The sequence below is a fragment of the Nerophis lumbriciformis genome, linkage group LG27 (assembly GCF_033978685.3).
Source record: "Nerophis lumbriciformis linkage group LG27, RoL_Nlum_v2.1, whole genome shotgun sequence".
NCBI lineage: Eukaryota > Metazoa > Chordata > Actinopteri > Syngnathiformes > Syngnathidae > Nerophis > Nerophis lumbriciformis.
In genome coordinates, this window is record NC_084574.2 from 37913282 (window position 1) to 37940710 (window position 27429).

Here is a 27429-nt window from a genome sequence, read left to right on the forward strand (position 1 = left end):
TCTCCCACCGTGCTGCCCCAAAAGACCGATCCACATATACAAATTCAATACAAATACAAATACAAAAATCAAGCATATTTATATTCAAATATCAAAAATATATTTACAAATACACATTTATTTATACAAATTCTTGATTTATTTGTATGTCACATTCTTATATTCATACATTTTATTTGTATATATTTTCAAATCTCAAAAATACATTTACAAATACGTGTTTATTTATACAAATTCTTGATTTATTTGTATGTCACATTTTTATATTTACAAATTTTAATTGCGTTTTTTCAAATCTCTAAAATACATTTACAAATATATTACATTTACAAAAATATTTATACAAATTATTTATTTATTTGTATATTTTACATTTGTATTTGTATATTTATTAATATATGCCTATGTATTAATATCATATTGATGTATATAAGTTGATGTGAGATAATTCTACTTCCATAGTCGGGCAGCTCAGTAAATCGACTGACAATTCGACGCTAAATAGAAATAATAGACTGGGGACAAGCGGTAGAAAATGGATGGTTGGATGGATGGACTAGAATATTATTTCTTGTGAACGTGTATTGCAACAAGAAGACACGTGGGGGCGCTACCCCCAACAGGGAAGGAGACAAGTCACAAACAGGTTTAGTAACGTAACATGTCCAGTAGGGGCGGGAGTGTCCAGTGCTGACAATAAAATAAAGACGAAGAAGAGCAAGAGTTTAGCGCATGCGCAAAGCCACATCCCCGCTTTTTTGACAAGATGGCGGGACTTTCGCAGCTTGTGTACTCTTCTCATTACTGTTGTCAACATGGCGGACTTTGCTTTCTGTCAAATTAGAAGTTCGCTCCGTAATGTTCGAAGCCACGCAGGGACACAGTGGACGGGCTGGTCCGCTGCACGACAACGAAGCGACCCCCAGGACCAGAACGAACCGCCTGAGCAGAACGTTGAGAAAAAGTCCGCAGACACGAACAAAGTCTCCAAAGTGCGGTCAGTAACCTCCCGCCATTATTACTGCCAAACATCCACTTTCTTCTTATTGTGTGCCGTCAAACTACACATTTGGGTTTAGTCCAAACAAACGACTTTTGTTTTCCATTCGGCATCACAACTTTACGTTTTGAACGTTGATTTCCGGACTTTAAGTTGTAATGCTGTCATCAAAAATGGTCAATCTTAATGTGTGTAATCAGTGCTTCTCCATCTTTTTATTGTCATGCCCCTTTGGGACATCTTTTTTCACGCCCCCTAAATTTAAATATGATTGACAACATGATCGTTTTTATTTATTGATCCGTTCAAACCACTCTTGAGTTGCTGGCACCAACATGCGACCTAGCTGAAGAGGTGTATTGTTTTCTCACGCCCCCCCCCCCCCCCCCCCCCCCGACACCTTAGTATTTCATGCATGTTTTAGCCCACCCAATAGTTTTATCACGCCCCCCCTGACACCTTAGTATTTCATGCATGTTTTAGCCCAACCAATAGTTTTATCACGTCCCCCCTGACACCTGAGTATTTAATGCATGTTTTAGCCCACCCAATAGTTTTATCACGCCCCCCCTGACACCTTAGTATTTCATGCATGTTTTAGCCCACCCAATAGTTTTATCACGCCCCCCCTGACACCTTAGTATTTCATGCATGTTTTAGCCCAACCAATAGTTTTATCACGCCCCCCCTGACACCTTAGTATTTCATGCATGTTTTAGCCCAACCAATAGTTTTATCACGCCCCCCCTGACACCTTAGTATTTCATGCATGTTTTAGCCCAACCAATAGTTTTATCACGTCCCCCCTGACACCTGAGTATTTAATGCATGTTTTAGCCCACCCAATAGTTTTATCACGCCCCCCCTGACACCTTAGTATTTCATGCATGTTTTAGCCCACCCAATAGTTTTATCACGCCCCCCCTGACACCTTAGTATTTCATGCATGTTTTAGCCCAACCAATAGTTTTATCACGCCCCCCCCGACACCTTAGTATTTCATGCATGTTTTAGCCCAACCAATAGTTTTATCGCGCCCCCCCCTCTGACACCTTAGTATTTCATGCATGTTTTAGCCCACCCAATAGTTTTATCACGTCCCCCCGACACCTTAGTATTTCATGCATGTTTTAGCCCAACCAATAGTTTTATCACGTCCCCCCTGAGACCTTAGTATTTCATGCATGTTTTAGCCCAACCAAGTTTTATCACGCCCCCCCTGACACCTTAGTATTTCATGCATGTTTTAGCCCAACCAATAGTTTTATCACGTCCCCCCTGAGACCTTAGTATTTCATGCATGTTTTAGCCCAACCAAGTTTTATCACGCCCCCCCTGACACCTTAGTATCTCATGTAGCAAGCATGTTTTAGCCCAACCAATAGTTGTATCACGCCCCCCTGACACCTGAGTATTTAATGCATGTTTTAGCCCACCCAATAGTTTTATCACGCCCCCCCTGACACCTTAGTATTTCATGCATGTTTTAGCCCACCCAATAGTTTTATCACGCCCCCCCCTGACACCTTAGTATTTCATGCATGTTTTAGCCCAACCAATAGTTTTATCACGCCCCCCCTGACACCTTAGTATTTCATGCATGTTTTAGCCCAACCAATAGTTTTATCACGACCCCCCTGACACCTTAGTATTTCATGCATGTTTTAGCCCAACCAATAGTTTTATCACGCCCCCCCCTGACACCTTAGTATTTCATGCATGTTTTAGCCCAACCAATAGTTTTATCACGCCCCCCCTGACACCTTAGTATTTCATGCATGTTTTAGCCCAACCAATAGTTTTATCACGCCCCCCCCTGACACCTTAGTATTTCATGCATGTTTTAGCCCAACCAATAGTTTTATCACGTCCCCCCTGAGACCTTAGTATTTCATGCATGTTTTAGCCCAACCAAGTTTTATCACGCCCCCCCTGACACCTTAGTATTTCATGCATGTTTTAGCCCAACCAATAGTTTTATCACGTCCCCCCTGAGACCTTAGTATTTCATGCATGTTTTAGCCCAACCAAGTTTTATCACGCCCCCCCTGACACCTTAGTATTTCATGCATGTTTTAGCCCAACCAATAGTTTTATCACGTCCCCCCTGACACCTTAGTATTTCATGCATGTTTTAGCCCAACCAATAGTTTTATCACGTCCCCCCTGACACCTGAGTATTTAATGCATGTTTTAGCCCACCCAATAGTTTTATCACGCCCCCCCTGACACCTTAGTATTTCATGCATGTTTTAGCCCACCCAATAGTTTTATCACGCCCCCCCTGACACCTTAGTATTTCATGCATGTTTTAGCCCAACCAATAGTTTTATCACGCCCCCCCCGACACCTTAGTATTTCATGCATGTTTTAGCCCAACCAATAGTTTTATCGCGCCCCCCCCTGACACCTTAGTATTTCATGCATGTTTTAGCCCACCCAATAGTTTTATCACGTCCCCCCGACACCTTAGTATTTCATGCATGTTTTAGCCCAACCAATAGTTTTATCACGTCCCCCCTGAGACCTTAGTATTTCATGCATGTTTTAGCCCAACCAAGTTTTATCACGCCCCCCCTGACACCTTAGTATCTCATGTAGCAAGCATGTTTTAGCCCAACCAATAGTTGTATCACGCCCCCCTGACACCTGAGTATTTAATGCATGTTTTAGCCCACCCAATAGTTTTATCACGCCCCCCCTGACACCTTAGTATTTCATGCATGTTTTAGCCCACCCAATAGTTTTATCACGCCCCCCCCTGACACCTTAGTATTTCATGCATGTTTTAGCCCAACCAATAGTTTTATCACGCCCCCCCCTGACACCTTAGTATTTCATGCATGTTTTAGCCCAACCAATAGTTTTATCACGCCCCCCCCTGACACCTTAGTATTTCATGCATGTTTTAGCCCAACCAATAGTTTTATCACGCCCCCCCTGACACCTTAGTATTTCATGCATGTTTTAGCCCAACCAATAGTTTTATCACGCCCCCCCCTGACACCTTAGTATTTCATGCATGTTTTAGCCCAACCAATAGTTTTATCACGTCCCCCCTGAGACCTTAGTATTTCATGCATGTTTTAGCCCAACCAAGTTTTATCACGCCCCCCCTGACACCTTAGTATTTCATGCATGTTTTAGCCCAACCAATAGTTTTATCACGTCCCCCCTGAGACCTTAGTATTTCATGCATGTTTTAGCCCAACCAAGTTTTATCACGCCCCCCCTGACACCTTAGTATTTCATGCATGTTTTAGCCCAACCAATAGTTTTATCACGTCCCCCCTGACACCTTAGTATTTCATGCATGTTTTAGCCCAACCAATAGTTTTATCACGTCCCCCCTGACACCTTAGTATCTCATGTAGCAAGCATGTTTTAGCCCAACCAATAGTTGTATCACGCCCCCCTGACACCTGAGTATTTCATGCATGTTTTAGCCCACCCAATAGTTTTATCACGCCCCCCCTGACACCTTAGTATTTCATGCATGTTTTAGCCCAACCAATAGTTTTATTACGCCCCCCCCTGACACCTGAGTATTTAATGCATGTTTTAGCCCACCCAATAGTTTTATCACGCCCCCCCTGACACCTGAGTATTTAATGCATGTTTTAGCCCACCCAATAGTTTTATCACGTCCCCCCTGAGACCTTAGTATTTCATGCATGTTTTAGCCCAACCAATAGTTTTATCACGCCCCCCCCCTGACACCTTAGTATTTCATGCATGTTTTAGCCCAACCAATAGTTTTATCACGCCCCCCCTGACACCTTAGTATTTCATGTAGCAAGCATGTTTTAGCCCAACCAATAGTTTTATCACGCCCCCCCCTGACACCTTAGTATTTCATGCATGTTTTAGCCCACCCAATAGTTTTATCACGACCCCCCTGACACCTTAGTATTTCATGCATGTTTTAGCCCAACCAATAGTTTTATCACGCCCCCCCCTGACACCTTAGTATTTCATGCATGTTTTAGCCCAACCAATAGTTTTATCACGCCCCCCCTGACACCTTAGTATTTCATGCATGTTTTAGCCCAACCAAGTTTTCATGTATTTCATGTATCAAGCATGTTTTAGCTCAACCAATAGTTTTATCATGCCCCCCTGACACCTTAGTATTTCATGCATGTTTTAGCCCAACCAAGTTTTATCACGCCCCCCCTGACACCTTAGTATTTCATGCATGTTTTAGCCCAACCAATAGTTTTATCACGTCCCCCCTGAGACCTTAGTATTTCATGCATGTTTTAGCCCAAACAAGTTTTATCACGCCCCCCCCTGACACCTTAGTATTTCATGCATGTTTTAGCCCAACCAATAGTTTTATCACGTCCCCCCTGACACCTTAGTATCTCATGTAGCAAGCATGTTTTAGCCCAACCAATAGTTGTATCACGCCCCCCTGACACCTGAGTATTTAATGCATGTTTTAGCCCACCCAATAGTTTTATCACGTCCCCCCGACACCTTAGTATTTCATGCATGTTTTAGCCCAACCAATAGTTTTATCACGCCCCCCCCTGACACCTTAGTATTTCATGCATGTTTTAGCCCAACCAATAGTTTTATCACGCCCCCCCCTGACACCTTAGTATTTCATGCATGTTTTAGCCCAACCAATAGTTTTATCACGTCCCCCCTGACACCTTAGTATTTCATGTAGCAAGCATGTTTTAGCCCAACCAATAGTTTTATCACGCCCCCCTGACATCTGAGTATTTAATGCATGTTTTAGCCCACCCAATAGTTTTATCACGTCCCCCCTGAGACCTTAGTATTTCATGCATGTTTTAGCCCAACCAATAGTTTTATCACGCCCCCCCCTGACACCTTAGTATTTCATGTAGCAAGCATGTTTTAGCCCACCCAATAGTTTTATCACGTCCCCCCTGAGACCTTAGTATTTCATGCATGTTTTAGCCCAACCAAGTTTTATCACGCCCCCCCTGACACCTTAGTATTTCATGCATGTTTTAGCCCAACCAATAGTTTTTTCACGCCCCCCCTGACACCTTAGTATTTCATGCATGTTTTAGCCCAACCAATAGTTTTATCACGTCCCCCCTGACACCTTAGTATTTCATGCAGCAAGCATGTTTTAGCCCAACCAATAGTTTTATCACGCCCCCCTGACATCTGAGTATTTAATGCATGTTTTAGCCCACCCAATAGTTTTATCACGTCCCCCCCCTGACACCTTAGTATTTCATGCATGTTTTAGCCCAACCAATAGTTTTATCACGCCCCCCCTGACACCTTAGTATTTCATGCATGTTTTAGCCCAACCAATAGTTTTATCACGCCCCCCCTGACACCTTAGTATTTCATGCATGTTTTAGCCCAACCAATAGTTTTATCACGTCCCCCCTGACACCTTAGTATTTCATGTAGCAAGCATGTTTTAGCCCAACCAATAGTTTTATCACGCCCCCCTGACACCCGAGTATTTAATGCATGTTTTAGCCCACCCAATAGTTTTATCACGTCCCACCTGAGACCTTAGTATTTCATGCATGTTTTAGCCCAACCAAGTTTTATCACGCCCCCCCCTGACACCTTAGTATTTCATGCATGTTTTAGCCCAACCAATAGTTTTTTCACGCCCCCCCTGACACCTTAGTATTTCATGCATGTTTTAGCCCAACCAATAGTTTTATCACGTCCCCCCTGACACCTTAGTATTTCATGTAGCAAGCATGTTTTAGCCCAACCAATAGTTTTATCACGCCCCCCTGACACCTGAGTATTTAATGCATGTTTTAGCCCACCCAATAGTTTTATCACGTCCCCCCTGAGACCTTAGTATTTCATGCATGTTTTAGCCCAACCAAGTTTTATCACGCCCCCCCTGACACCTTAGTATTTCATGCATGTTTTAGCCCAACCAATAGTTTTATCACGCCCCCCCTGACACCTTAGTATTTCATGCATGTTTTAGCCCAACCAATAGTTTTATCACGTCCCCCCGACACCTTAGTATTTCATGTAGCAAGCATGTTTTAGCCCAACCAATAGTTTTATCACGCCCCCCTGACACCTTAGTATTTCATGCATGTTTTAGCCCACCCAATAGTTTTATCACGTCCCCCCGACACCTTAGTATTTCATGCATGTTTTAGCCCAACCAATAGTTTTATCACGCCCCCCCTGACACCTTAGTATTTCATGCATGTTTTAGCCCAACCAATAGTTTTATCACGCCCCCCCCTGACACCTTAGTATTTCATGCATGTTTTAGCCCAACCAATAGTTTTATCACGTCCCCCCGACACCTTAGTATTTCATGCATGTTTTAGCCCACCCAATAGTTTTATCACGTCCCCCCGACACCTTAGTATTTCATGCATGTTTTAGCCCAACCAAGTTTTATCACGCCCCCCCTGACACCTTAGTATTTCATGCATGTTTTAGCCCACCCAATAGTTTTATCACGTCCCCCCTGACACCTTAGTATCTCATGTAGCAAGCATGTTTTAGCCCAACCAATAGTTGTATCACGCCCCCCTGACACCTGAGTATTTAATGCATGTTTTAGCCCACCCAATAGTTTTATCACGTCCCCCCTGAGACCTTAGTATTTCATGCATGTTTTAGCCCAACCAATAGTTTTATCACGCCCCCCCTGACACCTTAGTATTTCATGTATCAAGCATGTTTTAGCTCAACCAATAGTTTTATCACGCCCCCCAATTGAGAAGCACTGCATTAACGAAAGTGAAACTGTGACTGAGTGCAGACTTGAAGACCCCCACCAGGACCAGCAGGTCCTCACTCGGTTCTACGTTGAGCAGCCAGTCTCCACAGGACTGTGAGGTCCATCACGACATCATCTGGGACGCCACGTCACCTTTGCCTCACAGACTGGGTACACCTTTCTGACTCACCTCACCTTCTGGCCAAAATGCTGACGTCAGCTCCTTGTCGCGTTCTCGTCGTCAGGCAAACGAGGGAAGAAACACGCCGGAGTCGTCAGCATCTCGGACATCGTCAGCAGGATCGCCCCCGAGGTTAGTGACACCTGCCTCACCAACGTGAAGGATGTCAAATTTGTGATACCACCAAAATATGTATGGATGACGTGTGTTTGCATGTCAAATGTGTGATACTGTGTGCGATATCAAAAAGCAAGTATGGATGATGTGTTTGCATGTCAAATGTGTGATATCATGTGCGATAGTGTCAAAAGCAAGTATGAATGATGTGTGTTTGCATGTCAAATGTGTGATACCATGTGCGATAATCAAAAACAAGTATGGATGTGTTTACATGCAAAATGTGTGATACCATGTGCGATATCCTCAAAACCAATATGCATGATATGTTGCATGTAAAATGTGATACCATGTGCAATATCTAAAAAAAACAAGTATGGCTATGTTTGCATGTAAAATGTGTGATACTGTGTGCGATATCAATACAAGTATCGATGTGTGTTTGCATGTCAAATGTGTAATACCATGTGCGATATCACCAATCAAGTATGGGTACGTGTATGCATGCCAAATGTGCGATATAATCAAAACAAGTATGGATGATGTTTGCATGTCAAATTTGTGATACCATGTGTGATATCAATACAAGTATGGTTGTGTGTTTGCATGTCAAATGTGTGATACCATCTGTGATTTAATCACAAAAACAAGTATGGATGAGGTTTGCATGGCAAATGTGTGACAATCTGCGATATAATAAAAAAAAGTATGGATGTTATGTGTTTGCATATCAAATGTGTGATACCATGTGCGATATAATCAAAAACAAGTATAGATATATTTGCATGTAAAATGTGTGATACCATGTGCGATATCATCAAAACAAGTATGGATGATATGTTTGCATGTAAAATGTGTGATACCATGTGCGATATCATCAAAACAAGTATGGATGATATGTTTGCATGTAAAATGTGTGATATCAATACAAGTATGGATATGTGTTTGCATGTCAAATGTGGGATACAATGTGCATTATCACCAAACCAAGTATGGATACGTGTTTGTATGTCAAATGTGCGATATAATCAAAAAAAGCATGGCTAATGTTTGCATGCCAAATGTGCGATACAATCAAAACAAGTATGGATAATGTGTTTGCATGTCAAATGTGCGATATAATCAAAACAAGTATGGAGGATGTGAGTGCATGTCAAATGTGTGATATAATCAAAACAAGTATGGAGGATTTGAGTGCATGTCAAATGTGTGATAAAACAAGTATGGATAATATGTGTTTGCATGTCAAATGTGTGATATAATCAAAACAAGTATGGAGGATGTGAGTGCATGTCAAATGTGCGATATAATCAAAACAAGTATGGAGGATTTGAGTGCATGTCAAATGTGTGATAATCAAAACAAGTATGGATAATATGTGTTTGCATGTCAAATGTGTGATATAATCAAAACAAGTATGGAGGATGTGAGTGCATGTCAAATGTGTGATATAATCAAAACAAGTATGGAGGATTTGAGTGCATGTCAAATGTGTGATAATCAAAACAAGTATGGATAATATGTGTTTGCATGTCAAATGTGTGATATAATCAAAACAAGTATGGAGGATGTGAGTGCATGTCAAATGTGCGATATAATCAAAACAAGTATGGAGGATTTGAGTGCATGTCAAATGTGTGATAATCAAAACAAGTATGGATAATATGTGTTTGCATGTCAAATGTGTGATATAATCAAAACAAGTATGGAGGATGTGAGTGCATGTCAAATGTGTGATATAATCAAAACAAGTATGGAGGATTTGAGTGCATGTCAAATGTGTGATAATCAAAACAAGTATGGATAATATGTGTTTGCATGTCAAATGTGTGATATAATCAAAACAAGTATGGAGGATGTGAGTGCATGTCAAATGTGTGATATAATCAAAACAAGTATGGATAATATGTGTTTGCATGTCAAATGTGTGATATAATCAAAACAAGTATGGAGGATGTGAGTGCATGTCAAATGTGTGATATAATCAAAACAAGTATGGATAATATGTGTTTGCATGTCAAATGTGTGATATAATCAAAACAAGTATGGAGGATGTGAGTGCATGTCAAATGTGTGATATAATCAAAACAAGTATGGAGGATGTGAGTGCATGTCAAATGTGTGATATAATCAAAACAAGTATGGATAATGTGTTTGCATGCCAAATGTGCGATATAATCAAACAAGTATGGATGTCAAATGTGTGATATAATCAAAACAAGTATGGATAATGTGTTTGCATGTCAAATGTGTGATATAATCAAAACAAGTATGGAGGATGTGAGTGCATGTCAAATGTGTGATATAATCAAAACAAGTATGGAGGATGTGAGTGCATGTCAAATGTGTGATATAATCAAAACAAGTATGGAGGATGTGAGTGCATGTCAAATGTGTGATATAATCAAAACAAGTATGGATAATGTGTTTGCATGCCAAATGTGCGATATAATCAAAACAAGTATGGATGTGTATGCATGTCAAATGTGCGATATAATCAAAACAAGTATGGATAATATGTTTGCATGTCAAATGTGTGATATAATCAAAACAAGTATGGATAATATGTTTGCATGTCAAATGTGTGATATAATCAAAACAAGTATGGAGGATGTGAGTGCATGTCAAATGTGTGATAGCATGTAAAAACAAGAATGGATGTGTTTGAATGTCAAATGTGCGATACAATCAAAACAAGTATGGATGATATGTTTGCATGTCAAATGTGATAGCATGTGCGATGTAAAAAGAAGTATGGATGATGTGCAGCACGGCAGGCCGCGAGTGTCCGAGCCAACGTTGCAGCAGTGGATCGGAGACAGCGCCGCCATCCCGTGCACGCCGGACGTTCAGCCTCCCAAAAGCAGGAGGAAGTCACCCAGGTGCACATCTTTGTGTCTGTGCAGCAACCGCCTCGGTCTGAAATCACTGGTCTTGTGTTGCCATGACGACAGGTCCAACGGCGTGGACGAGCTGCTGAAGCTGGCCAAGCGGTTTGACCTCAGCTGGTTCCATGGTGACGAGGAGGAGGCGGACCAGAACCGGGAGTGCGTGCTGGCGTCAGGACGCGAGTCCGACTCCGAGCGGGCGGGGGCGGAGCTAGAGCAACTTGCAGACCTGGACTTCCTGTTTGACGAACCCAGTCAGCTCAGCAGCCGGGTCCCGGGTCCAAGCGAGCCCGCTGGGAAATGTCCCGTGATGCCTTGCCACGTCGCCAACGACTGGGAGGACGACGATCTGCTCAACGACTCAGTACTCGTGGAGATGACGCAGAACGTCGAGAAGTTGGGCGCTCCACAGCATTGTTCCACCCAGGTGGGGGCGCCCGCCCTCAGCCAATCAGAGGGAAGAACAACTTTGGCTTCTTCCGCCGACTTCCTGTCCTTCCGGCGTTTGAGCTCAGCCGGAAGGGGCGTGTCAGACAGGTCGCGTGACGTGTGTCATAGTCCGACTTCTGTTGCCGTTTCCATGGCAACAGGGAACCACTTCCCGGAGGACGACTTGGACTCCTTCTTCTCATCGGAGCCGCTCTGGGACGACCCGGCCGAGGACCAGCTGCTGTGCGAGCTGTGCGAGGACGTGGAGAACCGCATCCAGCACGTTCCTGGACACTATAGCTCCGCCCCTCCCGCAACAGGAAGCGGTCAAGTCCAAGACTCTTCTGGAAGCTCCAAGAAGTTCACCTTTAAGAAGCCCAGCCCCCCTGTTGCCATGGCGACCAGCAAAGGTAAGACCATGTGTGAGCCTTGACAACAATGGTGTAGATGATGACATCACTGCTCCTGCTGCAGTGGCTGCCAGGTGTTCGGCGGCTGAGATCCAGCTGAAGAAGCAGCAGGCTCTGGAGCGTCGCCAGCGCCGCCTGCGGGAGGTCCAGAACCTGCAAGAACCTGGAAGGAACGTCACCTGACTCTAGTCTTCTTTTTATTCTCTTCTCTCAACACCTGTCAATAAACAAGCCTTTTTCCCATCATGCACCTCTTCTTTACATCCACTATAATTGTGGCGTTATCTACTGGCCATTTTCAAAGTTAAACAACCTGAAATTCCCACATTACCAGGAATTTCCCTGTTGAAAATGACGGGCAGTAGTCAGACTTGAACAGTTCCTAAGACAAAATGCTCTCTGCTTGTTTCTCACGTACTAAAATGCTAACATTAGCATGCTAACTTTTATGGCTAATTTTGCAACCATTTACCCCAGAGTCATACAACTATTTACTTGACATATTCTGCTAGCGTGCTAAATTTTATGACTAATTTTGCAACCGTTTACCTCAGAGTCATACGACTATTTACTTGACGTACGTTAACATAATAATAATATACAAACTTCTACATACACATTAGCATGCTAAATTGTATTGCTAATTTTGCAACCGTTTACCCCAGAGTCATACAACTATTTACTTGACATATTCTGCTAGCGTGCTAAATTTTATGGCTAATTTTGCAACCGTTTACCTCAGTCATACGACTATTTACTTGACGTACGTTAACATAATATACAAACTTCTACATACACATTAGCATGCTAAATTTTATTGCTAATTTTGCAAACATTTACCCCAGAGTCATACAACTATTTACTTGACATATGCTGTTAGCATGCTAACATTAGCAGTATACAAACTTCTCAACGGCTTTGAACGGTTCCAAAGACAAAATGCTCTCTGCTCTTGTTACTCAAGTATTAGCATGCTAACTTTTTCACTAATTCCCCAGCCATACACCTTAGACTTATATAATTTGGTATGTGCGAACATTAGCGTGCTAACTATTTCAGTAACTGTTTTCCCTAATTGCCGAGCCATACCCCTTACACTTATACAATTTGGCATGTGGCGCGTGCTAACTTTTTCAGTTCATTTTGCAACCGCTTACCCCAGAGTCATACAACTTTAACGTTAACTGTTAGCATGCTAACACTAATAATATACAAACTTCTACATACACAATTTCTCAACGGCTTTGAACGGTTCCAAGTATTAGCATGCTAACTTTTTCCAGCTAATTTTACACTTTCTTTGACATTTCTACAGCCATACACCTTAGTCATATAACTTGGTATGTGACACATGCCAACGTCAGCATGCTACATTTTATTGCTAATTTTGCAACCGTTTACCCCAGAGTCATACAACTATTTACTTGACATATGCTGTTAGCATCCTAACATTAGCAATATATACTGTTTGCATGAGTTGGGAAATTGTGTTAGGTGTAAATATAAACGGAATACAATGATTTGCAAATCATTTTCAACCCATATTCAGTTAAATATGCGACAAAGACAACATATTTGATGTTCAAATAGAAATTTGATGCCAGCAACACGTGACAAAGAAGTTGGGAAAGGTGGCAATAAATACTGATAAAGTTAAAGAATGCTCATCAAACACTTATTTGGAACATCCCACAGGTGTGCAGGCTAATTGGGAACAGGTGGGTGCCATGATTGGGTATAAAAACAGCTTCCCAAAAAATGCTCAGTCTTTCACAAGAAAGGATGGGACGAGGTACACCCCTTTGTCCACAACTGCGTGAGCAAATAAGTCAAACAGTTTAAGAACAACGTTTCTCAAAGTGCAATTGCAAGAAATTGAGGGATTTCAACATCTACGGTCCATAATATCATCAAAAGGTTCAGAGAATCTGGAGAAATCACTCCACGTAAGCGGCATGGCCAGAAACCAACATTGAATGACCGTGACCTTCGATCCTTCAGACGGCACTGTATCAAAAACCGACATCAATCTCTAAAGGATATCACCACATGGGCTCAGGAACACTTCAGAAAACCACTGTCACTAAATACAGTTGGTCGCTACATCTGTAAGTGCAAGTTAAAGCTCTACTATGCAAAGCGAAAGCCATTTATCAACAACATCCAGAAAAACCTGCCGGCTTCCTTGGGCCCGAGATCATCTAAGATGGACTCATGCAAAGTGGAAAAGTGTTCTGTGGTCTGACGAGTCCACATTTCAAATTGTTTTTGGAAATATTCGACATCGTGTCATCTGGATCAAAGGGGAAGCGAACCATCCAGACTGTTATCGACGCAAAGTTCAAAAGCCAGCATCTGTGATGGTATGGGGGTGCATTAGTGCCCAAGGCATGGGTAACTTACACATCTGTGAAGGCACCATTAATGCTGAAAGGTACATACAGGTTTTGGAACAACATATGCTGCCATCTAAGCGCCGTCTTTTTCATGGACGCCCCTGCTTATTTCAGCAAGACAATGCCAAGCCACATTCAGCACATGTTACAACAGCGTGGCTTTGTTAAAAAAAAGAGTGCGGGTACTTTCCTGGCCCGCCTGCAGTCCAGACCTGTCTCCCATCGAAAATGTGTGGCCTAAAATACGACAGCGGAGACCCCGGACTGTTGAACGACTGAAGCTGTACATAAAACAAGAATGGGAAAGAATTCCACTTTCAAAGCTTCAACAATTAGTTTCCTCAGTTCCCAAACGTTTATTGAGTGTTGTTAAAAGGAAAGGCCATGTAACACAGTGGTGAACATGCCCTTTCCCAACTACTTTGTCACGTGTTGCAGCCATGAAATTTTAAGTTAATTATTATTTGCAAAAAAATAAAGTTTATGAGTTTGAACATCAAATATGTTGTCTTTGTAGTGCATTCAATTGAATATGGGTTGAAAAGGATTTGCAAATCATTGTATTCCGTTTATATTTACATCTAACACAATTTCCCAACTCATATGGAAATGGGGTTTGTGTGTATGTATATATATATATATATATATATAATTTAGTATGTGCGAACATTAGCGTGCTTACTTTTTCAGCTAATTTTTCAACCAGTCATACAACTTTCTACTTGACATACACCGTTGCAGTGCTCACATTAGCATGCTAACTTTTTCAGTAAATGTTTTCCCTAATTCCCGAGCCATACTCCTTACACTTACTCAATTTGGCATGTGACTAACGTGCTAACTTTTTCAGTTCATTTTACAACCGCTTACCCCAGAGTCATACAACTTTTTACTGTTAGCATGCTAACACTAATAATATACCAACTTCTACATACACACTAGCATGCTAACTTTTATAGCCATTTCCACTGAAAACTTGGTACCTGACACATACTGTTAGCATGTTGCTATGGACATGAGCTGTAATAATGTGTCTGAAGAGACAGTTTGAGGAGTTTATTGTTCCATGAAGTGAGGCAGTAAGGAGTGTCCATGCGGCCTCCAAACGTTACAAGACTTCCTGACAAACGTACAAAAAGAGCCAAAGAAGACGAGAGTTTCACCACATCAACTTTTCATTGGCAACACGGTGCGTTTGAAATGTTCATATTCATCGCCAGCGTTAATATTATTATTATTATTCACATGTAAACACAGCGCTCGCGTGGCGGTGCGACGGCCCCGCCTCCTCCTCCCGGCCCCAAAAGCGCACACGCGTGCAAACACACATGCAAACATCATGCCAACGTGCAGCGAGCTTCTTTCACGGGGGCGGGGGGACGGCGCTCTGTCACGTGACCCCCTCCCCCCGCCCGCCCACCCACCCACCCACCCACGCGCCGAAAGAGCACTTCACGTGGATCTAAAGTAAGACTTTTATTGTGAAATCCCTCTTCCGCTTGGTGACAGAGGCGGCTGTGAGTGGGCAGAAGAAAAGTGAGCTTGTAAACCTGAAAGGTGGAGAAGGTTGCACACCCGGGCGACATGCGAGCAGCAGGCAGAGCACTTCGGCTGCACGGCGACGAGTAGAAAACCTCAGCAGGAGAGAAAAAAAACAAAAAACATCAGCTTTTTGTACACCACTAGAACTTGTCAGCCCACGTGCACGCCCACGTGCACACACACTCACACACACACACACACACACACAGAAGGAACACATGCCAGTTTAAGTGTTGATTAGCTTCACACACACACACACACACACACACACTTCCTGTTGGCACACACACCTCCTCCAAATAAATACAAAACACACACACACACACACGCCACAAACGCCGTCCGACGTCCTGTTGGCTGTCAAAGTTTGGCTTTGTGAGGGGGCGGAGTCAGGGGAGGGGCTCCTCACTGGACCGGGCGAGGAAGGCCGTCACACGTCCACCACCATCTTTTTGTGAATGTCCAGGCCGCCCACCACCTGCAGGGGACGACAGGAAGTCAGCTCGGGGCTCACGCGTGGGCGGGACACCGGCCGCGGGGCGGGACTGACCGCGCAGAACTCTTCGAAGGATATCCTGCCGTCGCCGTCCTTGTCGGCGTTGATGATGGTCTTGTCCACGATCTGCTGCAGCTGCGTGTCCTTCAGGTTGTTGCCCACCATCATCTTCAGCACCTGGAACAGCTCGCCGTTGGAGATGTAGCCATCTTTGTCCATGTCGTAGATCCTGAAGGCGACTGTCAGCACACACACACCACTTAGCTTGCCCACTTAAGTCTGCATCACTGCTACTTTTACACAACACCAAGTAGTACTTTTACACAACACCAAGTAGTACAGCTAGTAGTTTTACACAACAAGTAGTACAGCTAGTAGTTGTACACAACACCAAGTAGTAGTTTTACACAACACCAAGTAGTACAGCTAGTAGTTTTACACAACACCAAGTAGTAGTTTTACACAACACCAAGTAGTACAGCTAGTACTTTTACACAACACCAAGTAGTACTTTTACACAACACCAAGTAGTATTTTTACACAATACCAAGTAGTACAGCTAGTAGTTTTACACAACACCAAGTAGTACAGCTAGTAGTTTTACACAACAAGTAGTACAGCTAGTATTTTTACACAACGCCAAGTAGTACAGCTAGTACTTTTACACAACACCAAGTAGTAGTTTTACACAACACCAAGTAGTACAGCTAGTAGTTGTACACAACACCAAGTAGTACAGTTAGTTTTACACAACACCAAGTAGTACAGCTAGTAGTTTTACACAACACCAAGTAGTAGTTTTACACAACACCAAGTAGTACAGCTAGTACTTTTACACAACACCAAGTAGTACTTTTACACAACACCAAGTAGTATTTTTACACAATACCAAGTAGTACAGCTAGTAGTTTTACACAACACCAAGTAGTACAGCTAGTAGTTTTACACAACACCAAGTAGTACAGCTAGTAGTTTTACACAACACCAAGTAGTACAGCTAGTAGTTTTACACAACAAGTAGTACAGCTAGTATTTTTACACAACACCAAGTAGTACAGCTAGTACTTTTACACAACACCAAGTAGTACAGCTAGTAGTTGTACACAACACCAAGTAGTACAGTTAGTTTTACACAACACCAAGTAGTACAGCTAGTAGTTTTACACAACACCAAGTAGTACAGCTAGTAGTTTTACACAACACCAAGTACTAGTACAGCTAGTAGTTTTACACAACAAGTAGTACAGCTAGTATTTTTACACAACACCAAGTAGTACTTTTACACAACACCAAGTAGTATTTTTACACAACACCAATTAGTAAAGCTATAAGTATATTTGAATAACATCAAGAAGTATTTTTAAGAGTATATTTGAACAACATCAAGAAGTATTTTTAAGAGTATATTTGAACAATATAAAGTAGTATTTTTAAGAGTATATTTGAACAACAAAGTAGTATTTTTAGGAGTATATTTGAACAACATCAAGTAGTATTTTTAAGAGTATATTTGAACAACATAAAGTAGTATTTTTAAGAGTATATTTTAACAACATAAAGTAGTATTTTTAAGAGTATATTTGAACAACATCAAGCAGTATTTTTAAGAGTATATTTGAACAGCATCAAGTAGTATTTTTAAGAGTACCGGTATATTTGAACAATATAAAGTAGTATTTTTAAGAGTATATTTTAACAACATAAAGTAGTATTTTTAAGAGTATATTTAAACAACATCTAGTAGTATTTTTAAGAGTATATTTGAACAAGATCAAGCATTATAGGTAGTATTTTTAAACACCAAGTAGCATAGGTAGTATTTTTAAGAGTAAATTTGAACAACATCAAGTAGTATGGGTAGTATTTTTAAGAGTATATTTGAACAATATCAAGTAGTATTTTAAGAGTATTATTTGAACAACACCAAATAGTATTTTTAAACACCAAGTAGTATAGGTAGTATTTTTAAACAACACCAAGTAGTATAGGTAGTATTTTTAAGAGTATATTTGGACAATATCAAGTAGTATTTTTAAGAGTATATTTGAACAACATCAAGTAGTATAGGTAGTATTTTTAAGATTATATTTGAACATCAAGTAGTATGGGTAGTATTTTTAAAAGTATATTTGAACAATATCAAGTAGTATTTTAAGAGTAAATTTGAACATCAAGTAGTATAGGTAATATTTTTAAGAGTATTATTTGAACACCAAGTAGTATTTTTACACAACACCAAGTAGTATAGGTAGTATTTTAAGAGTATATTTGAACAACATCAAGTAGTATTTTTAAGTGTATATTTGAACATCAAGTAGTATAGGTAGTATTTTTTAGAGTATACAGTATTTGAACATCAAGTAGTATTTTTAAGAGTATATTTGAACATCATCAAGTAGTATAGGTAGTATTTTTAAGAGTATATTTGGACAATATCAACTAGTATTTTTAAGAGTATATTTGAACAACATCAAGTAGTATAGGTAGTATTTTTAAAAGTACACTTGGACAGTATCAAGTAGTATTTTTAAGAGTATATTTGAACAACATCAAGTAGTATGGGTAGTCTTTTTAAGAGTACATTGGAACAACAAGTAGTATTTTTAAGAGTATTATTTTAACACCAAATAGTATAGGTAGTATTTTTAAGAGTATTATTTGAACACCACCAAGTAGTATAGGTAGTATTTTTAAACACTAAGTAGTATAGGTAGAATTTTTAAAGAGTAAATTTGAACAACATCAAGTAGTATTTTTAAGAGTAAATTTGAACAACATCAAGTAGCGTAGTTTTCGGACTATAAGTCGCAGTTTTTTTCATAGTTTGGTCGGGGGTGCGACTTATACTCAGGAGCGACTAATGTGTGAAATGATGAACACATTATAATATTATTGATGTCATTCACGTAAGAGACTAGACGTATAAGATTTCATGGGATTTAGCGATTAGGAGTGACAGATTGTATAGCATGTTCTATATGTTATAGTTATTTGAATGACTCTTACCATAATATGTTACGTTAACATACCAGTTGGTTATTTATGCCTCATATAACGTACACTTATTCAGCCTGTTGTTCACTATTCTTGATTTATTCTAAATTGCCTTTCAAATGTCTATTCTTGGTGTTGGCTTTTATCAAATACATTTCCCCCAAAAATGCGACTTATACTCCAGTGCGACTTATATGTTTTTTTTTCTTCTTTATTATGCATTTTCGGCTGATGCGACTTATAGTCCGGAGCGACTTATACTATATTTGTATATATACAGTATGTATATTTGAACAACACCAAATAGTATAGGTAGTATTTTTAAGAGTAAATTTGAATAACATCAAGTAGTATTTTTAAGAGTATATCTGAACACCAAATAGTATAGGTAGTATCTTTAAGAGTATTATTTGAACAACATCAAGCAGTATAGATAGTATTTTAAGAGTATATTTGAACAACATCAAGTAGTATTTTAAGAGTATTACCGTATTTTCCGCACCATTAGCCGCACCTAAAAACCACAAATTTACTCAAAAGCTGACAGTGCGGCTTTTAACCCGGTGCGCTTTATATATGGATAAATATTAAGATTCATTTTCATAAAGTTTCGATCTCGCAACTTAGGTAAACAGCCGCCATCTTTTTTCCCGGTAGAACAGGAAGCGCTTCTTCTTCTACGCAAGCAACCGCCAAGGTAAGCACCCGCCCCCATAGAACAGGAAGCGCTTCTTCTTCTACTGTAAGCAACCACCCGCCCCCGGAAGAAGAAGAAAAAACGCGCGGATATCACCGTACGTTTCATTTCCTGTTTACATCTGTAAAGACCACAAAATGGCTCCTACTAAGCGACAAGGATCCGGTTCATGAAAAGACGCAATCTCTCCATCCGCACACGGATTACTACCGTATTTCACAGCAACTGATATTCCTGTGAACCGCACTGTGGATACAACGGGAGCACATACGGTGAATATTCGCACCACAGGGAATGAGAAGTCATCCTTCACTGTGGTTCTAGCTTGCCATGCTAATGGCCAGAAACTTCCACCCATGGTGATATTCAAAAGGAAGACCTTGCCAAAAGAGACCTTTCCAGCCGGCGTCATCATAAAAGCTAACTCGAAGGGATGGATGAAGAAAAGATGAGCGAGTGGTTAAGGTAAGTTTAAGTTTACGCGAAGAGGCCGGGTGGCTTTTTTCACGCAGCTCTGTCCATGTTGATATACGTATGTTTGTGATTGCACATTTGCGTACATTTTGGGAGTGAACAGAGTTGTTAGAACGCTGGTTTTTAATATATTATTAAAGTTTGACTGACCTATCTGACTGTTTTTTTGACATTCCTTTAGCGCAGTTAGATGCGGCTTACAACACGGGGCGGCTTATAGGTGGACAAAGTTTTGAAATATGCCGTTCATTGAAGGCGCGGCTTATAACCCAGGGCGCCTTATGGTGCGGAAAATACGGTATTTGAACAACACCTAATAGTATAGGTAGTATTTTTAAGAGTATTATTTGAACAACATCAAGCAGTATAGATAGTATTTTAAGAGTATATTTGAACAACATCAAGTAGTATTTTAAGAGTATTATTTGAACAACACCTAATAGTATAGGTAGTATTTTTAAGAGTATATTTGAACAACACCAAGTAGTATTTTTACACAACACCAAGTAGTAAAGGTAGTATTTTAAGAGTGTATTTGGACAACATCAAGTAGTATTTTTAAGATTATTATCTGAACACCACCAAATAGTATAGGTAGTATTTTTAAGAGTATATTTGGACAACACCAAGTAGTATTTTTACACAACACCAAGTAGTATAGGTACGGTAGTATTTTTAAGAGTATATTTGGACAATATCAAGTAGTATTTTTACACAACACCAAGTAGTACAGCTAGTACTTTTACACAACACCAAGTAGTAGTTTTACACAACACCAAGTAGTACAGCTACCGTATTTTCCGCACTATAAGGCGCACCTAAAAACCACAATTTTTCTCAAAAGCTGACAGTGCGCCTAATAACCCGGTGCGCTTTATTACGATTCATTTTCATAAAGTTTCGGTCTCGCAACTTCGGTAAACAGCCGCCATCTTTTTTCCCGGTAGAACAGGAAGCGCTTCTTCTTCTACGCAAGCAACCGCCAAGGAAAGCACTCGCCCCCATAGAACAGGAAGCGCTTCACCCGCCCCCATAGAACAGGAAGCGCTTCACCCGCCCCCGGAAGAAGAAGAAAAAACGCGCGGATATCACCGTACGTTTCATTTCCTGTTTACATCTGTAAAGACCACAAAATGGCTCCTACAAAACGATCCGGTTCATAAAAAGACGCAATCTCTCCATCCGCACACGGATTACTACCGTATTTCACAGCAACTGAACCGCACTGTGGAACGGGAGCACGTACGGTGAATATTCGCTCCACAGGGAATGAGAAGTCATCCTTCACTGTGGTTCTAGCTTGCCATGCTAACTTCCACCCATCCAAAAGAGACCTTTCCAGCCGGCGTCATCATAAAAGCTAACTCGAAGGGATGGATGGATGAAGAAAAGATGAGCGAGTGGTTAAGGGAAGTTTACGCGAAGAGGCCGGGTGGCTTTTTTCACACAGCTCCGAAGGCGAACACACCTTCACTAAGACGGGCAGATAGCGCCGGTCGACATACGCCAACATCTGCCAGTGGATCGTAAATGCCTGGGCAGATAGTTTCGGTCACAACTGTGGTCCGACCTTTCCGGAAGGCAGGATTCACAGAACTGCTGGACAACAGTGACACTGACTCCGGTGACTTCGACGAGACGGAACCGGCCATTTTGGATCCCGTATTCGCCCAACTTTTCAATTCGGACACCGAAGACGAAGAATTCGAAGGATTTACGAATGAAGAATAACTTCAGAAGGTGAGCGCTATGTTTATTTTGTGTGTTGTGACATTAACGTTCGAGCAACATTATGTTGCTATTGTTCTACACCATTTTGAATTTTACTATGTTTGTGATTGCACATTTGCGTACATTTTGGGACAGAGTTGTTAGAACGCTGGTTTTCAATATATTATTAAAGTTTGACTGAACTATCTGACTGTTTTTTTGACATTCACTTTAGCGCAGCGTTTTTTTGACATTCACTTTAGCGCAGCGTAGGCGCGGCTTTTAGTCCGGGGCGGCTTATTGGTGGACAAAATTATGAAATATGTAATTCATAGAAGGTGCGGCTAATAATCCGGTGCGCCTTATAGTGCGGAAAATACGGTAGTAGTTTTACACAAGTATAATTGAACAACATCAAGTAGTATAGGTAGGACAAACCCCATTTCCATATGAATTGGGAAATTGTGTTAGATGTAAATATAAACGGAATACAATGATTTGCAAATCATTTTCAACCCATATTCAGTTGAATATGCTACAAAGACAACATATTTGATGTTCAAACTGATAAACTTTTTTTTTTTTTGCAAATAATCATTAACTTTAGAATTTGATGCCAGCAACACGTGACAAAGAAGTTGGGAAAGGTGGCAATAAATACTGATAAAGTTGAGGAATGCTCATCAAACACTTATTTGGAACATCCCACAGGTGTGCAGGCTAATTGGGAACAGATGGGTGCCATGATTGGGTATAAAAACAGCTTCCCAAAAAATGCTCAGTCTTTCACAAGAAAGGATGGGGCGAGGTACACCCCTTTGTCCACAACTGCGTGAGCAAATAGTCAAACAGTTTAAGAACAACGTTTCTCAAAGTGCAATTGCAAGAAATGTAGGGATTTCAACATCTACGGTCCATAATATCATCAAAAGGTTCAGAGAATTTGGAGAAATCACTCCACGTAAGCGGCATGGCCGGAAACCAACATTGAATGACCGTGACCTTCGATCCCTCAGACGGCACTGTATCAAAAACCGACATCAATCTCTAAAGGATATCACCACATGGGCTCAGGAACACTTCAGAAAACCACTGTCACTAAATACAGTTGGTCGCTACATCTGTAAGTGCAAGTTAAAGCTCTACTATGCAAAGCGAAAGCCATTTATCAACAACACCCAGAAACGCCGCCGGCTTCTCTGGGCCCGAGATCATCTAAGATGGACTCATGCAAAGTGGAAAAGTGTTCTGTGGTCTGACGAGTCCACATTTCAAATTGTTTTTCGAAATATTCGACATCGTGTCATCCGGACCAAAGGGGAAGCGAACCATCCAGACTGTTATCGACGCAAAGTTCAAAAGCCAGCATCTGTGATGGTATGGGGGTGCATTAGTGCCCAAGGCATGGGTAACTTATACATCTGTGAAGGCTGGAAGGTACATACAGGTTTTGGAACAACACATGCTGCCATCTAAGCGACGTCTTTTCCATGGACGCCCCTGCTTATTTCAGCAAGACAATGCCAAGCCACATTCAACACGTGTTACAACAGCGTGGCTTCGTAAAAAAAGAGTGCGGGTACTTTCCTGTGCCGCCTGCAGTCCAGACCTGTCTCCCATCGAAAATGTGTGGCGCAATATGAAGCGTAAAATACGACAGCGGAGACCCCGGACTGTTGAACGACTGAAGCTCTACATAAAACAAGAATGGGAAAGAATTCCACTTTCAAAGCTTCAACAATTAGTTTACTCAGTTCCCAATCGTTTATTGAGTGTTGTTAAAAGAAAAGGTGATGTAACACAGTGGTGAACATGCCCTTTCCCAACTACTTTGGCATGTGTTGCAGCCATGAAATTCTAAGTTAATTATTATTTGCAAAAAAAAAATTAAGTTTATGAGTTTGAACATCAAATATCTTGTCTTTGTAGTGCATTCAATTGAATATGGCTTGAAAAGGATTTGCAAATCATTGTATTCCGTTTATATTTACATCTAACACAATTTCCCAACTCATATGGAAATAGATGCTGACAAAAATCGGGCTAATAATTGCCAACAAAATTTGGGCTAATAAATGCTAACAATATTTAAACTAATGGTTGCTAATAAATGCTAACAAATGTCGAGCTAATAAATGTTAACAATAGTCAAGCTAATAAATGCTAACCAGCGCTGCCAAGGACACTTACATCGTAACTTTTGTTCCTTGTCTCCTTTGACGCTGAACTGCGAGACGCCTTCAATGAACTCTAGAGTACCAAGCAGAAAACAGTCAAAGGTGTGCAGTGGGGGAGGGGCTTACCTTTCAAGCAGTGGGGGAGGGGCTTACCTTTAAAGTCCACCTCGCCGTTGCCGTCAGTGTCAAAGATGTCGATGACGCGTTGGACCAGAGGGTTCTGCTGCAGTTCTGGCAGAGACATGAACTCCTCCACACTCAGAGAGCCCGAGTTGTCCAGGTCCAGTTTCTTAAACCTCTTGCCCAGACGCTTGATCTCATCAGCGTCGACTGCAAGGTCAGAAGAGACAACATGGTGGCACCGGAACCTTCTGGTACATGCTATCTACGCTCCAGCTGATGATACATGCTACCTACGCTCCAGCTGATGATACATGCTACCTACGCTCCAGCTGATGATACATGCTACCTACGCTCCAGCTGATGATACATGCTACCTACGCTCCAGCTGATGATACATGCCAACTACCCTCCAGCTGATGATACATGCTACCTACCCTCCAGCTGATGATACATGCTACCTACGCTCCAGCTGATGATACATGCTACCTACCCTCCAGCTGATGATACATGCTACCTACGCTCCAGCTGATGATACATGCTACCTGCACTCCAGCTGATGATACATGCTACCTACGCTCCAGCTGATGATACATGCTACCTACGCTCCAGCTGATGATACATGCTACCTACGCTCCAGCTGATGATACAGGCTACCTGCACTCCAGCTGATGATACATGCTACCTACGCTCCAGCTGATGATACATGCTACCTATGCTCCAGCTGATGATACATGCTACCTACGCTCCAGCTGATGATACATGCTACCTACGCTCCAGCTGATGATACATGCTACCTGCACTCCAGCTGATGATACATGCTACCTGCACTCCAGCTGATGATACATGCTACCTACGCTCCAGCTGATGATACATGCTACCTACGCTCCAGCTGATGATACATGCTACCTACGCTCCAGCTGATGATACAGGCTACCTGCACTCCAGCTGATGATACATGCTACCTACGCTCCAGCTGATGATACATGCTACCTATGCTCCAGCTGATGATACATGCTACCTACGCTCCAGCTGATGATACATGCTACCTACGCTCCAGCTGATGATACATGCTACCTACGCTCCAGCTGATGATACATGCTACCTACGCTCCAGCTGATGATACATGCTACCTATGCTCCAGCTGATGATACATGCTACCTATGCTCCAGCTGATGATACATGCTACCTATGCTCCAGCTGATGATACATGCTACCTGCACTCCAGCTGATGATACATGCTACATACGCTCCAGCTGATGATGGAGCCGATAAATGCTACCAATAGTCGCACTAATAAATGCTACCAATAGTCGCACTAATAAATTCTACCAATGGTTGAGCTGATAAATGCTACCAATGGTCGAGCTGACAAATGCTAAGTTTGTTAAATCTCTTGCCGAGCCTCTTAATCTCGTCGGTGTGGACTGCAAGCAGCGAGAACGGACAACACGGCGCCACTGGAACCTTCCAGACCACCCCGCTATCGACACAATGACCGCGCGGGATTCCACGCAGAATTCCACCGCACGCTTCCGTGGCGCTCCGCGTCCCCAAACTTACCTGATTTGCGAGCAGAAGCGGCCATGGCGGTCAAAGCTGCCTGTCAGGTCACCCTCGCTCTAAGCCCTCACGCCAGTCATGTGACCCGGCCCTAATCTCCCTGTCAACCCACACTGTGGAGGGGGGGGTGTCAGCTAATTAAAAAGGAACAACGAGCATGCGCTGTTAACTACTGAGCCGTGACCTTTGACCCACCCTACGAGGACATGATAGGCGTTTGCAGGTCACAAAGGTCATGGGGGGCTCACAAACTTTAGCTCCGCCTCCAGACGAGTAAGACTTGTTATCTGCTAATTGAAAGTCTAAATATATCCTGTGACATCATCCATCCTGACACTTTTTTCACATCCCTGACATCTTCAAAACAAATCCTATATGAATACTTACAGTGCGAGCACATGTCCAGGGCGTAGCTGGCCTCATTTCCCTGAAACAAGAACATTTTTAACACTTTTAATGTCCAAAGAGGAAGTGATTTCTCACAAACTTTCACTGGAGATTGTGACACATGTGCACGCATAACATAACGTCGCTATTAAGAAGAGGAAGTGCAGCACCAAGCCCCTCCACACTTACCGTGCCGACATTTGTGATTGTGTGTGGGCGAGAGCTCTTATTTTGGTGGGCGCGCGAGCCTACTTCCGCTCTCTTGACGCAGCTAGCTAAGCTAACGTTAGCATGAACAACAGCAGACCTAACAGGCCTAAATATTTACATTTTCACCGCCAGCTGCTCGCTAAACATGTGCTAGTCAACACGTCACATGTGTTAGTAAACGCGTCAGCTCGGAGGAGGAGCAGAAAAGTCTGATGTTTTTCTTCTATTCGGCGCAGTCACGACCGCAACGTTCAGGCCTTCTTGTCATGTCGACACGGAGCTGCAGGCGGCTAAAGCTGCGACTAACACTCGCAATATGTCGACTGGACGTGTCCTACTTACCATGTTGACTGGCTAGAAGTGTTCCAAACACTAGACTTGCTGGACGAGCTCTCGATGAAGACAGCAGATGGAGACTTTTAGGACAGCTAGTCACTGCAGAGGGGGAGGGGCTTACATCCGCGGAGATCGTCTACTCGACAGAACACACTTCCCTCTCCTACCACTGTTAGCTACTATTAGCCATTATTAGCAACTGTTAGCTGCTATTAGCTACTGTTAGCTACTAATAGCTAATGTTAGCTACTATTAGCCACTATTAGCTACTCTTAGCCACTATTAGACACTATTAGCCACTGTTAGCTACTGTTAGCTACTGTTAGCCACTATTAGACACTATTAGCCACTGTTAGCTACTGTTAGCTACTGTTAGCCACTATTAGACACTATTAGCCACTGTTAGCTACTATTAGCTACTGTTAGTTACTATTAGCTACTGTTAGCTACTATTAGCTACTGTTAACTACTGTTAGCTACTATAAGCTACTGTTAGCTACTATTAGCTACTGTTAGCTACTATTAGCTACTGTTAGCCACTATTAGCTACTCTTAGCTACTGTTAGCTACTGTTAGCCACTATTAGACACTAT

General features: G+C 41.8%; 2 protein-coding genes across 3 annotated transcripts; one reads left to right on the forward strand and one right to left on the reverse strand.

Annotated features, from left to right (window-relative positions):
- The first annotated feature begins 717 nt into the window (after positions 1 to 717).
- etaa1a (ETAA1 activator of ATR kinase a) lies at positions 718 to 11978 on the forward strand. 2 transcript variants are annotated; one of them, XM_072916318.1, is made up of 6 exons: positions 718 to 997; positions 7752 to 7880; positions 7955 to 8022; positions 10777 to 10889; positions 10962 to 11734; positions 11772 to 11978. In XM_072916318.1, the coding sequence occupies exons 1-6, from the start codon at positions 859 to 861 to the stop codon at positions 11915 to 11917; spliced, it is 1368 nt and encodes a 455-aa protein (XP_072772419.1). In that variant the 5' UTR covers positions 718 to 858; the 3' UTR covers positions 11918 to 11978. The 2 variants fall into 2 exon arrangements, with proteins under 2 accessions (XP_072772419.1, XP_072772420.1); XM_072916319.1 differs by having other exon boundaries at positions 11799 to 11978.
- A 3193-nt stretch (positions 11979 to 15171) lies between these two features.
- ppp3r1b (protein phosphatase 3 (formerly 2B), regulatory s1ubunit B, alpha isoform, b) lies at positions 15172 to 26999 on the reverse strand. Its single transcript, XM_061988007.2, has 6 exons — positions 26843 to 26999; positions 26291 to 26330; positions 24374 to 24550; positions 24234 to 24293; positions 16223 to 16407; positions 15172 to 16150 (listed from the first exon to the last, which is right to left on the reverse strand). The coding sequence occupies exons 1-6, from the start codon at positions 26843 to 26845 to the stop codon at positions 16103 to 16105; spliced, it is 513 nt and encodes a 170-aa protein (XP_061843991.1). The 5' UTR covers positions 26846 to 26999; the 3' UTR covers positions 15172 to 16102.
- Between the last annotated feature and the right edge of the window lie 430 nt (positions 27000 to 27429).